Source organism: Salmo salar, chromosome 19 (genome assembly GCF_965601325.2).
Source record: "Salmo salar chromosome 19, fSalSal1, whole genome shotgun sequence".
Lineage (NCBI taxonomy): Eukaryota > Metazoa > Chordata > Actinopteri > Salmoniformes > Salmonidae > Salmo > Salmo salar.
In genome coordinates this window covers 61540506-61553878 of record NC_138309.1, presented here as the reverse complement: position 1 = coordinate 61553878, position 13373 = coordinate 61540506, and the positions used below count along the sequence as shown (strand labels likewise).

Genomic DNA, 13373 nt, shown 5'->3' with positions numbered 1-13373 from the left:
AGGGGATGCATATAGAAGCAGGTGAGTGAGTGAGGGCTAGTAGGGGATGCATAGAGAAGCAGGTGAGTGAGTGAGGGCTAGTAGGGGATGCATAGAGAAGCAGGGTAGTGAGGGCTAGTAGGGGATGCATAGAGAAGCAAGGGAGTGAGGGCTAGTAGGGGATGCATAGAGAAGCAGGGAAGTGAGTGAGGGCTAGTAGGGGATGCATAGAGAAGCAGGCGGGTGAGGGCTAGTAGGGGATGCATAGAGAAGCAGGGGGTGAGGGCTAGTAGGGGATGCATAGAGAAGCAGGTGAGTGAGTGAGGGCTAGTAGGGGATGCATAGAGAAGCAGGTGAGTGAGTGAGGGCTAGTAGGGGATGCATATAGAAGCAGGTGTGTGAGTGAGGGCTAGTAGGGGATGTATAGAGAAGCAGGTGAGTGAGTGAGGGCTAGTAGGGGATGCATAGAGAAGCAGGTGGGTGAGGGCTAGCAGGGGATGCATATAGAAGCAGGGTAGTGAGGGCTAGTAGGGGATGCAAAGAGAAGCAGGGAGGTGAGGGCTGGTAGGGGATGCATAGAGAAGCAGGTGAGTGAGAGCTACTAGGGGATGCGGAGAGAAGCAGGGAAGTGAGTGAGGGCTGGTAGGGGATGCACAGAGAAGCAGGGGGGTGAGGGCTAGCAGGGGATGCATAGAGAAGCAGGGAAGTGAGTGAGGGCTAGTAGGGGATGCATTGAGAAGCAGGTGAGTGAGTGAGGGCTAGTAGGGAATGCAAAGAGAAGCAGGGGAGTGAGGGCTGGTAGGGGATGCAAAGAGAAACAGGGGGTGAGGGCTGGTAGGGGATGCATAGAGAAGCAGGGGAGTGAGGGCTAGTAGGGGATGCATAGAGAAGCAGGTGAGTGAGGGCTAGTAGGGGATGCATAAAGAAGCAGGTCAGTGAGTGAGGTCTAGTAGGGGATGCATAGAGAAGCAGGTGAGTGAGGGCTAGTAGGGGATGCGTAGAGAAGCAGATGAGTGAGGGCTAGCAGGGGATGCATAGAGAAGCAGGGAGTGAGGGCTAGTAGAGGATGCATAGAGAAGCAGGGGGATGAGGGATAGTAGGGGATGCATAGAGAAGCAGGTGAGTGAGGGCTAGTAGGGGATGCGTAGAGAAGCAGATGAGTGAGGGCTAGCAGGGGATGCATAGAGAAGCAGGGAGTGAGGGCTAGTAGAGGATGCATAGAGAAGCAGGGGGATGAGGGATAGTAGGGGATGCATAGAGAAGCAGGTGAGTGAGTGAGGGCTAGTAGGGGATGCATAGAGAAGCAGGTGAGTGAGTGAGGGCTAGCAGGGGATGCATAGAGAAGCAGGGGGTGAAGGCTAGTAGGGGATGCATAGAGAAGCAGGGGTAGTGAGGGCTGGTAAGGGATGCACAGAGAAGCAGGGGAGTGAGGGCTGGTAGGGGATGCATAGAGAAGCAGGGTGTGAGTGAGGGCTAGTAGGGGATGCATAGAGAAGCAGGTGGGTGAGTGAGGGCTAGTAGGGGATGCATAGAGAAGCAGGGAAGTGAGTGAGGGCTAGCAGGGGATGCATAGAGAAGCAGGGGGGTGAAGGCTAGTAGGGGATGCACAGAGAAGCAGGGGAGTGAGGGCTGGTAGGGGATGCATAGAGAAGCAGGGTGTGAGTGAGGGCTAGTAGGGGATGCATAGAGAAGCAGGGAAGTGAGTGAGGGCTAGTAGGGGATGCATAGAGAAGCAGGGGGGTGAGGGCTAGTAGGGGATGCATAGAGAAGCAGGGAGTGAGGGCTAGCAGGGGATGCATAGAGAAGCAGGGGGGTGAGGGCTAGTAGGGGATGCATAGAGAAGCAGTTGGGTGAGAGAGCTAGTAGGGGATGCATAGAGAAGCCGGGAAGTGAGTGAGGGCTAGTAGGGGATGCATATAGAAGCAGGTGAGTGAGTGAGGGCTAGTAGGGGATGCATAGAGAAGCAGGTGAGTGAGTGAGGGCTAGTAGGGGATGCATAGAGAAGCAGGGTAGTGAGGGCTAGTAGGGGATGCATAGAGAAGCAAGGGAGTGAGGGCTAGTAGGGGATGCATAGAGAAGCAGGGAAGTGAGTGAGGGCTAGTAGGGGATGCATAGAGAAGCAGGGCAGTGAGTGAGGGCTAGTAGGGGATGCATAGAGAAGCAGGGGGTGAGGGCTAGTAGGGGATGCATAGAGAAGCAGGTGAGTGAGTGAGGGCTAGTAGGGGATGCATAGAGAAGCAGGTGAGTGAGTGAGGGCTAGTAGGGGATGCATATAGAAGCAGGTGTGTGAGTGAGGGCTAGTAGGGGATGTATAGAGAAGCAGGTGAGTGAGTGAGGGCTAGTAGGGGATGCATAGAGAAGCAGGTGGGTGAGGGCTAGCAGGGGATGCATATAGAAGCAGGGTAGTGAGGGCTAGTAGGGGATGCAAAGAGAAGCAGGGAGGTGAGGGCTGGTAGGGGATGCATAGAGAAGCAGGTGAGTGAGAGCTACTAGGGGATGCGGAGAGAAGCAGGGAAGTGAGTGAGGGCTGGTAGGGGATGCACAGAGAAGCAGGGGGGTGAGGGCTGGTAGGGGATGCATAGAGAAGCAGGGGAGTGAGGGCTAGTAGGGGATGCATAGAGAAGCTGGTGAGTGAGGGCTAGTAGGGGATGCATAGAGAAGCAGGTGGGTGAGGGCTAGCAGGGGATGCATAGAGAAGCAGGTCAGTGAGTGAGGGCTAGTAGGGAATGCAAAGAGAAGCAGGGGAGTGAGGGCTGGTAGGGGATGCAATGAGAAACAGGGGGTGAGGGCTGGTAGGGGATGCATAGAGAAGCAGGGGAGTGAGGGCTAGTAGGGGATGCATAGAGAAGCAGGTGAGTGAGGGCTAGTAGGGGATGCATAGAGAAGCAGGTCAGTGAGTGAGGTCTAGTAGGGGATGCATAGAGAAGCAGGGGGGTGAGGGCTAGTAGGGGATGCATAGAGAAGCAGGGGGGTGAGGGCTAGTAGGGGATGCATAGAGAAGCAGGTCAGTGAGTGAGGTCTAGTAGGGGATGCATAGAGAAGCAGGGGGGTGAGGGCTAGTAGGGGATGCATAGAGAAGCAGGGGGGTGAGGGCTAGTAGGGGATGCGTAGAGAAGCAGGTGAGTGAGGGCTAGCAGGGGATGCATAGAGAAGCAGGGAGTGAGGGCTAGTAGAGGATGCATAGAGAAGCAGGGGGATGAGGGATAGTAGGGGATGCATAGAGAAGCAGGGGGGTGAGGGCTAGTAGGGGATGCATAGAGAAGCAGGGAAGTGAGTGAGGGCTAGTAGGGGATGCATAGAGAAGCAGGGAGTGAGGGCTAGTAGGGGATGCATAGAGAAGCAGGTGGGGGAGTGAGGGCTAGTAGGGGGTGCATAGAGAAGCAGGTGGGTGAGTGAGGGCTAGTAGGGGGTGCATAGAGAAGCAGGGAAGTGAGTGAGGGCTAGTAGGGGATGCATAGAGATGCAGGTGAGTGAGTGAGGGCTAGTAGGGGATGCATATAGAAGCAGGTGAGTGAGTGAGGGCTAGTAGGGGATGCATAGAGAAGTAGGTGAGTATGGGCTAGTAGGGGATGCATAGAGAAGCAGGTGAGTGACTGCTAGTAGGGGATGCGGAGAGAAGCAAGTGAGTGAGGGCTAGTAGGGGATGCATAGAGAAGCAGGTGAGTGAGGGCTAGTAGGGGATGCATATAGAAGCAGGTGAGTGAGTGAGGGCTAGTAGGGGATGCATAGAGAAGCAGGGTAGTGAGGGCTGGTAGGGGATGCATAGAGAAGCAGGTATGTGTGGGCTAGTAGGGGATGCATAGAGAAGCAGGGGAGTGAGGGCTGGTAGGGGATGCATAGAGAAGCAGGTGAGTGAGGGCTAGTAGGGGATGCATAGAGAAGCATGGGTGTGAGGGCTAGTAGGGGATGCATAGAGAAGCAGGGAAGTGAGGGCTAGCAGGGGATGCATAGAGAAGCAGGGTAGTGAGTGCTAGTAGGGGATGCATAGAGAAGCAGGGGAGTGAGGGCTGGTAGTGGATGCATAGATAAGCAGGGTTGTGAGGGCTGGTAGGGGATGCATAGAGAAGCAGGGTAGTGAGGGCTAGTAGGGGATGCATAGAGAAGCAGGGTAGTGAGGGCTAGTAGGGGATGCATAGAGAAGCAGGTGAGTGAGTGAGGGCTAGTAGGGGATGCATAGAGAAGCAGGTGAGTGAGTGAGGGCTAGTAGGGGATGCATAGAGAAGCAGGTGAGTGAGGGCTAGTAGGGGATGCATGGAGAAGCAGGTGAGTGAGGGCTAGTAGGGGATGCATAGAGAAGCAGGTGAGTGAGGGCTGGTAGGGGATACGGAGAGAAGCAGGTGGGTGAGGGCTGGTAGGGGATGCGGAGAGAAGCAGGTGGGTGAGGGCTGGTAGGGGATGCGGAGAGAAGCAGGTGGGTGAGGGCTGGTAGGGGATGCGGATAGAAGCAGGTGGGTGAGGGCTGGTAGGGGATGCGGAGAGAAGCAGGTGTGTGAGGGCTGGTAGGGGATGCGGAGAGAAGCAAGTGAGTGAGGGCTGGTTGGGGATGCGGAGAGAAGCAGGTGTGTGAGGGCTGGTAGGGGATGTGGAGAGAAGCAAGTGAGTGAGGGCTGGTTGGGGATGCGGAGAGAATCAGGTGAGTGAGGGCTGGTTGGGGATGCGGAGAGAAGCAGTTGAGTGAGGGCTGGTAGGGGATGCGGAGAGAAGCAGGTGGGTGAGCGCTGGTAGGGAATGCGGAGAGAAGTAGGTGAGTGAGGGCTAGTATGGGACGCATAGAGAGGTAGGTGAGTGAGGGCTGGTAGGCGATGCTGCTGGCTGATTACAGCTGCCACACCTGATATGTGCATGAAAGTCAAGTAGATATTATTGGACCTGTGCATACAAGGGACTGGTGGCTTTTGCTTAAATTCAACAAAATGTATAAACAAAACTGATTTTATACCAGCAGGTTCTTTAGATCGGTAGGGCTGAAACACTTGGTAGTATCATATAAAACGGTACAAAGGTACAGTATTCTAAAATGTTGGTATCATAAGTATTGTGACGTTTTGGTACTGTGATATTACCGTGGTACCAGTATACCGTACAACACTATAAGTGCTATATTATTAATAGATGTTCTCGGCCAGCGAGTGCCGGAGTCGGTCAGATCAGTGTTTCTCAAACCTCTCCTCGGGGACTCCCAGACGTTTCACAATTGAGTTGTTGCTTTGAACTAGCTCACCTGATTCAACTAGCCAAGGGCTTGATGATTAGTTGACACGTTTAAATATCAGGTGTGCCAGCTCTGGAATAGATCAAATGCATGGAACGGCTGGGAGTCCCCGAGGAGAGGTTCGAGAACCACTGGGTCAGTTGATGATATGCTAGCCAATGGGGCAGCCGGGGCAGTCTAGCGTGGTGATAGTGGCATTAGCTCTTAGCACTTCGTCCGTTTCTCTTCCTGTTGCAGTGTTCACACATGAGCGCTTTGAGTGACAGTGGAATTTATGGGCTCCGCTCGAACGGCACCCCATGTCGAGTGTCCCCAGGGGCCCCCCAGTCCCTCGCCTCCATCAGCCTGGCACAGGCTAGAGGTGGCCAACAGTACTAGTCCCCTAGGACGGGCCGTATGAACACATCGACATGATTCTAGTTAGGACATGCTATCCCAGTTTGAACACGTCCTAGTTTGAACACATTCTAGTTATTCTATTTAGGTCTGGGCGGTATCCAGATTTTCATACATCATACCCTTTCTGTACCATACCGGGGTATACTGTATTACCGGAAGTGCACACAAGGGGTACTTTTTTATGCACAAAACCATTTAGGCAACAGGGATCTTGATCCAGGAGGATAAACCTGGATAAGAAGTTTGTCTTCACATCAGAAGGCCCAAAGCCCCGATCTTAAATGCTAACACAGAACCGTCAGTGCCCATTTTAAAATCATTTTTTGCTTTGATTCTAACTCTCACTCTATTTGGTCCTCTGCTCCTGTCCTCTCCATTAACATTGACCAGAGAGAGGATGATAGGAGGTGCTAGATCAGAAGGTCCCAGCGTTTTTTCCATTCCGATAAGTGTCAGTCGGGTGGATGGTTCTGAGAGGATTGTATATGTTTGTGAGAGGATTCATTCAGTATTCTCCCGCAGTAGTACCAGCAGCAGCTTCGTCTGGCTGGCTGGCTGGCTGGCTCCTCTCATCACAGGGGCATTGTGCATGGATTTACTGCCCTCAATTCCCCGAAGAGGGAGATTTTGATTCCACTGCACTGGCTAATCTCGCTCTCCTCTCTCTCCCCCCCTCTCTTTCCTCTCTTTCCATCTTCTCTCCTCACTTCCGCCCCCCCACTTATCCCAAACTTCCCTTTTAACTTCTGCTCCCCATCTCCCACTCGTCCTCCTCTTCTCTCTCTTTCTCTTTCTGTCTTTCTTTCATACAGCCACTCTCAGTCCCCGGGCTCCATGGCGGCGGCAGTGCAAGGCAGCGAGTGGTCGTGCGGCCGCTGCACCTTCCTGAACGCGGGGGTGGCGCCGCGCTGCTCCATCTGCGAGGCGCCGCGCCAGAAACCCGACCTCAACCAGATCCTGAGGCTGAGCAGCACAGAGGAGCAGCAACGCTGGGCCTGTCCCCGCTGCACCCTCAACAACCCCCAGGGCTCCGGCGCCTGCACCGTCTGTGGCTTCGGACCCTCGATGGGCACCCCCACGCCGACCACAACCATGGCCGCCACCACCAACGGCTTCCTGCCCCCGCCGCCGCAGCCTCCGACGCCAGTCATGACTCCCATGGTTCTCCTGGAGCCCCGCGGGCAGCAGCCGGCCAAGGAGGAGGCGCTGAGGCGGTCTGAGAGCAACGGGGAGGTGGGTGGACCCGAGGGGCAGCAGCACCACCACCCAGGCTGGGCGTGCCCACGGTGCACGCTTCATAATACTCCTGTTGCATTGTCGTGTTCGGCCTGCGGGGGACCACGGAAATTGTCGTTGCCCAAGATCCCACCCGAAGCGCTGGTGGTGCCCGAGGTTCGCACGCCTGTGCTAGGGTTTCCCGTCCACGTAGCAGGGGCCTCCGCCCCTCCACTGCTCATTGACTTGACAGACGACTCGCCCCCCACAGCCGCCCCCTGCGAACCCCAGGAGCCCCCCGACACCAACTTGCCCCCTACGCCACTCTCCTCCCCTTTCACACCCTTCTCCTCTCTCCAGAACAACCCAGTGCCCCGCAGCAGGAGAGAGGTGCCCCCGCCAGGGAGGCCACCCAACCCTAACCCCAACGCCCCCAGCCCTACTTCGCCCTCCACGGCCTACGTGCCCCCTCCGCCCTGCCCTCCCCTCCGCCCTGCCAAGCCTAAGCAAGCCCAGCCTCAGGAGCCTTCCTTCCCCAGCAAGCGCCTCAGCATCCTGGAGGAGGAGGACGGCCCCCACCCCCATCACACCTCCCACGCCCCCGTTACATCGCCCCCCACTTGGAAGTGCCCAGGATGCTCCTTGCCCAACCTGAGCGGCTCGTCCAAGTGTGAGGCATGTCGCTCGTCGCGGGCCGGCGCCGACCTCATCGACCTGGTGGGCTGCGAGTCGGTGCGCTTTACTCCGGCCAGCCCCTCCAGTCCGGACTTCAGCACCTGGGCCTGCTCCAAATGTACCCTCCGCAACCCCACCGGGGTGGCCAAGTGCTCGGCCTGTGGTTCCTCCAAGCTGCATGGCTTCCAGGAGCCTAGTTCTCGCTGCTGCCTGCACTGCGGTCTCCCCGGCCCCTGCTCCTGCTCCTCAGCCTCCTCCTCATCGTCTTCTGGACACAAGGCCCGAAAACAAGCCCGGGTCTACCCCTCGCCCTCGGCCACCAACACCTCCTCCTCTTCCTCATCGTCCTCGTCCTCCTCTTCCTCGTGCACGCTACTGCAGGAGAAGCAGTGGGGCTGTCCGGCGTGCACGTTGCTCAACGACGTCAAGTCTAAGAACTGCGCGGCATGCCACACGGCCCAGCAGTACCTGATGCTGCGCAAGGTGGCCAAGCCACTGAAGAGGAGGGAGAGCATGCACGTGGAGGCACGGCGGCGCAACGACGAGGGCGAAGCCAAGGAACTCTGGGAGAACATCACCACCTTCTGTCGAGAGGTAAGTCACTCTGGGAACCGGGGGTTGGGAAATGGATTGTGTTTATGCTTTTCAAAAGCTAATAGTGTCTTTTTAAAGAGCATGTGTCAAGAGAACTGACATCGTACTCCAGCAACTTACATCAGTTTCCAAGAGTTTGCCACTGACACGTCCGCATCACTTTCAGGAGAGATGAATAGTCAACGAGTTTCCCAAAGAGCACATTTCATTGTGCCATGAATAATAAATGCAGTAGGGACATTTTACATGCGTCACACTGCAACTGTGAACTGCCAAGCGGCACAATACAGCTTTCTAATACTCTGGCTTCTTTACCATGGTTCCAGTGATTAGCAGGCAACTCCGATCTGCCTAATTTTTTAAAGACGCTGCCAAGAGACCCTAATAGGCTTTTTGTTGTTGTAGTTTCTGTTTGCGCTCCTCTGCTCATTAGTTGATTTTTAATGGGGCACGGGGTGAACGTTTGTCCCTTGATTACACCGGCAGTCCCGAACGTCTCTGTTTATCCCAAATAGTAATTCTGAAACCAGGAAAAAATCTCCAAGTCGGGTGACGTTTTTTTTCATGTCTCATAATGGTTTCCAATTAGTAGTTGTTTGTCTTAAAAATGTTCCGAAGTGAAAGGGTTCTGTTTGTCCATGAGGAAGTTACTCGCAAGCCCAGAGTCTGCGTGTATCATATTTATCGTTGCAATATGTGCGGCGCAACAACACAAAATTGAGAGAGAGAGAGGGTTATAAAGGCCATAAGGATCTCTCGATCACGTCCAGGCAGGTGTTTAAGTGAGCTATATACACATTTAGGATCAGCTTCCCCTCCCACAATCCTAACCTTAACCATTAGTGGGGAAAATGCTAAACTGACTGAAGATCAGCGTCTAGGGGCAACTTCATGCCACTACACCATGCTGCCCCGGGAACACTTTCTGATCTGCATAAAGACTGTCTCTGTCTTTTTTTTCTCTCACACAGACACTACCAGTCTGTTTTCAGTCTTTAGTTCACACAAGGAGACGTGAATCATAATACATTTTTTATTTAAGAGGTGATAAATTGAAACAGTGAAATGTGGTTTTTACAATGGTGTCAGTCAATGCATACAAATCAACCTCAGTCAGTACAATTAAATTTATATTGACATTTTTTTTCAAAGTAAACTTAGAAATAACAATTTTAATAAACTATTGCAAGATTACAAGAGGGCAGAAAGTTCTCAAATGGCCAAGAAAAGCTTATTCTCTAACCATAATGACGTTGACCCCCATCAAGAAACAATGAATTTTCATTAACCAGCATAAATGTCAGTCTGGAAGAATTAATCAAGGGTTTTTCTTAATGGAGAAACCCTAATTACCCTTTGTAATTACAAACTAATCTCCAGATTAAAACACCTAATGTAGAGTGACGTCCCTTTGCCCCACCACTCGTGCTCATCTTTAAATATTAAAAGACCAACGGGTCGTTTTGGGTCAGTACTCTAGCGTAAAGTGTTTTTGATTGGTCTGATTTTGATTCGCCTTTGGAGTGGTTGGTCTCGTAGCCAGCTTGATGTAACTCGTGGAAACCGCCTGTTTGGGTGAACAGTGTGTTCCCGAAAACCTGAAGTAGCCAGTGTAATGAAAAAAAATGCCCCCCCCCCGCAAAAATGTTTGGCCCGAAAAAATGTATTAGTCAGTTAAGTAGCCAGCCACATAAGGGTTAGTAGTCCGCTATTTGTTTGTCAGTGTATACAACACACTGGGTGAGGGGATATAGGACTAACCCCATGGAGAGGTAGAGAAGGAAGATGCCTCACTTTTGGACTTTTTCAAGTTTGCTTTATCTCGACACCATGGAATCTGGATTTAAATAAGCCACAGAATTTCATCATGTTTGCCTACACTATTTGTCATAAGCAAGAAATTGGGGGGTAAATTTAAACTGATACAGGAATGTTGTCACTCACACGTATGCATTTCATTCCATGTGGAGGGTATCGTGTCATTTTTATAATGGTACAACATTGGCTCTACCATGCATTATTTATGTCAAATGCTGCTCTGCGAGTTGTGGGTTCACCTTTGGGAGCGTGGGTGGGAAGTCGGCTTATACAGGAAGGATGTTGGAGAGCCTCACCTCTCCTCCTCTTGAACACCTAGACTAAATGTATCCCTTCATCTCTACTCTTTCATCCCTCACTCCCAATATCCCATCCCACCATCCTCCTCCTCTCTTCCCAGTCCCCCCTTCTTTATTCCCCCTCTACTCTATTCCCTTCTGTCCCCAGTGCTACCGTACTCCCCTTCTCTCTTCCCCCTCTCCTCACTTCTATCCCCCTGTGCACCATATCCCCCCCCGTTTACTTTGCGGCTGTGGTACTACCCATGTGCACGCTAAGGTGAACATGGGCCATTTTATTTTTAGAAATGGGGGAGTAGAGTAGCAGCAATTATCCGCTTCCCTAAAGCAAATGTAATCAGCGGGAGCATCGAGCGGCACAGCTTAGTTTAGGGATGGTGGAGTCGGCTAAGCACACTCTCCCCCCGTGCAGTGAGTCTATCTCCCCCAGGGTGCCTCATGACTGCCTCAGCCTCAACATGAGATGCTAAAATACCTTCAAATTATGTATTTTATGAAGCCTTTTTACATCCGCTGTTGTCACAAAGTGCTATACAGAAACCCAGTCTAAAACCCCAAAGAGCAAGCAATGCAGATGCAGAAGCACAACGGCTAGGAAAAACTCACTAGAAAGGCAAGAAGCTAGGAAGAAACCTAGAGGGGAACCAGGCTCCGAGGGGTGGCCAGTCCTCTTTTGGCTGTGCCGGGTGGAGATTAGAAGAGTACATGGCCGTTAAAGCCAGATAGTTCTTCAAGACGTTAAACATTCATAGATAACCAGCAGGGTCAAATAATAACCACAGTGGTTATAGAAGGTATAGGCTCGCGCTGCCATACCTTCAAAATCATGTCGCTGGAGAATTTTGTATTGCAAAAACGGTTTGAATGGTCCAGTGGGATTTTGATTGGATGTTACATTTCAAGAACCCTCTCCCCACATGCGTGTAGAAGGTAGACCCTTCTACAGGCATGTGCATCACTGTTTTCCATCCGGGCAGGACATATTTTGAGAGTTGTTGTGTATGTAGCCCAAAGGCTGGCAGATGGCGATATTGAGTCATTTCATTTTACCGTCCAAAGGGAATGCATGCAGCTGGCTATACATTCGTATCTCCCCGTGGACCGGTTTGTACATAAAACGTTCTTCATTTAGGCTGCAAAGGTGTCATTTTCCTCCTTAAAGACATGCTCCGGAACTTTGGTGACTGCTAAGTGTTATTTAAACCTCCAGCTTTGGGCAGGATGTGTTAATGTGTAGTTCATACGTTTATAATCTATGAGCAGAATTACCGTCTTACCTCAATTAGCCACGAAATCCCTAGTTTGAAAGTGACCGTTTATCTGGAAGCTGTGCGGCGCCATTTTCTGTACATTTTCCCCCACGTGATCCAGCCCCCTAGCAATTTGAGTTCAACCAATGAGCTTCAGCCACTCGAGTGACAGCTAGCAAAGAGGCACGTCAGAGAGAGAGAGAGAGGTGCACAAATGTGACGTAGTACGCAATTTTCGGAGACCACTTTTGGATCGTGAGCGCTGCTTTCAGAACTACTGGCTAAAAAGTATACAAATGGACCACAGAATGTCTTTTAACTCTATTTAATGGTGAGAAGGCGGAAGAAAACGGGAGAATATGTAAACATTCTTTATGAAACACCATTTTCCACCACCATGCTAGAGTAGCTAATGCTAGTCCTGGATGTTGCGTATCGCGTTGAGCCAATCAGGTTGCAGAAGTATTTTTTTATTTTGAAACTCTCAGACCAGGGGTAAAAGAACAGACTGCTGCAACCTGATTGGCTAAACATGATAGGCAACATCCATTTCCCCTCTCTTGCTGCAGCTTTAGCTCATCTGGAAATAACAGAGAAATGCTGTGAACTAGCGTACTGCAAACGTTCTAAAATGTTTTTTTTTGTCATCAGTGCTTGTTTTATTGACTTTGGCTCCTATGGCACTAATCTGGTGAGCACCTTTGGAGCTCCGCCCAAGCAAGGCATTTGATATGTTGTTAGGCGTCACAGATTTACTCTGGGTTCCGACCCCTCTTTAGCGGATTTATGCCATGGAACTTCCCGGTTTGCGACGAGAGTGCAAGAGAGACAAGGTAGCACGGTGAAACAGGTCAGGGTTCCATAGCCGCAGGCAGAACTGGATCAGCAGCACAACCAGGTGGACTGGGGACAGGGACCGCCAGGAGTCGTCAGACCACTCCAAAGAGTGCTTAGATGACTACAACATTGTAGAGGCATATCTCCTAGCCCCAGTGGTGTAAAAATAATTTAAAGTACTACTTAAGTAGTTGTTTTGGGTATCTGTACTTTACTATTTATATTTTTTACAACTTTTACTTTTTCTTCACTAGATTCCTAAAGAAAATAATGTACTTTTTATTCCATACATTTTCACTGACACCCAAAAGTACTTGTTACATTTTGAATGCATAGCAGGACAGGAAAATGGTCCAATTTACACACTTGTTTATAAATTATGTCTGAGTGTTGGACTGTGCCCCTGGCTATCTGTAGATTTAAAAAAAACTAGAATATGGTGCCGTCTGGTTTGCTTAATATAAGGATTTTGAAATAATTTTGATACTGAAGTATATTTTAGTAATTACAGTGGGGCAAAAAAGTATTTAGTCAGCCACCATTTGTGCAAGTTCTCCCACTTAAAAAGATGAGAGAGGCCTGTAATTTTCATCATAGGTACATATCAACTATGACAGACAAAATGAGAAAAAGAAATCCAGAAAATCACATTGTAGGATTTTTTATGAATTTATTTGCAAATTATGGTGGAAAATAAGTATTTGGTCACCTACAAACAAGCAAGATTTCTGGCTCGCACAGACCTGTAACTTCTTCTTTAAGAGGCTCCTCTGTCCTCCACTCGTTACCTGTATTAATGGCACCTGTTTGAACTTGTTATCAGTATAAAAGACACCTGTCCACAACCTCAAACAGTCACACTCCACACTTCACTATGGCCAAGACCAAAGAGCTGTCAAAGGACACCAGAAACAAAATTGTAGACCTGCACCAGGCTGGGAAGACTGAATCTGCAATAGGTAAGCAGTTTGGTTTGAAGAAAATCAACTGTGGGAGCAATTATTAGGAAATGGAAGACATACAAGACCACTGATAATCTCCCTCGATCTGGGGCTCCACGCAAGATCTCACCCCGTGGGGTCAAAATGATCACAA

The 13373-nt window shown here is 50.9% G+C and overlaps 1 protein-coding gene across 2 annotated transcripts in view; it reads left to right on the top strand.

The window, feature by feature from the left end:
• capn15 (calpain 15) overlaps positions 1-13373 on the top strand; it is a 75813-nt gene that overhangs the window by 39802 nt on the left and 22638 nt on the right. For both annotated transcript variants that reach the window (XM_014158877.3, XM_014158875.3), the window contains exon 2: positions 6403-8074. In XM_014158877.3, coding sequence (XP_014014352.1) covers positions 6425-8074 — 1650 coding nt within the window. In that variant the 5' untranslated portion in view covers positions 6403-6424. The remainder of the gene's footprint in view (positions 1-6402; positions 8075-13373) is intronic.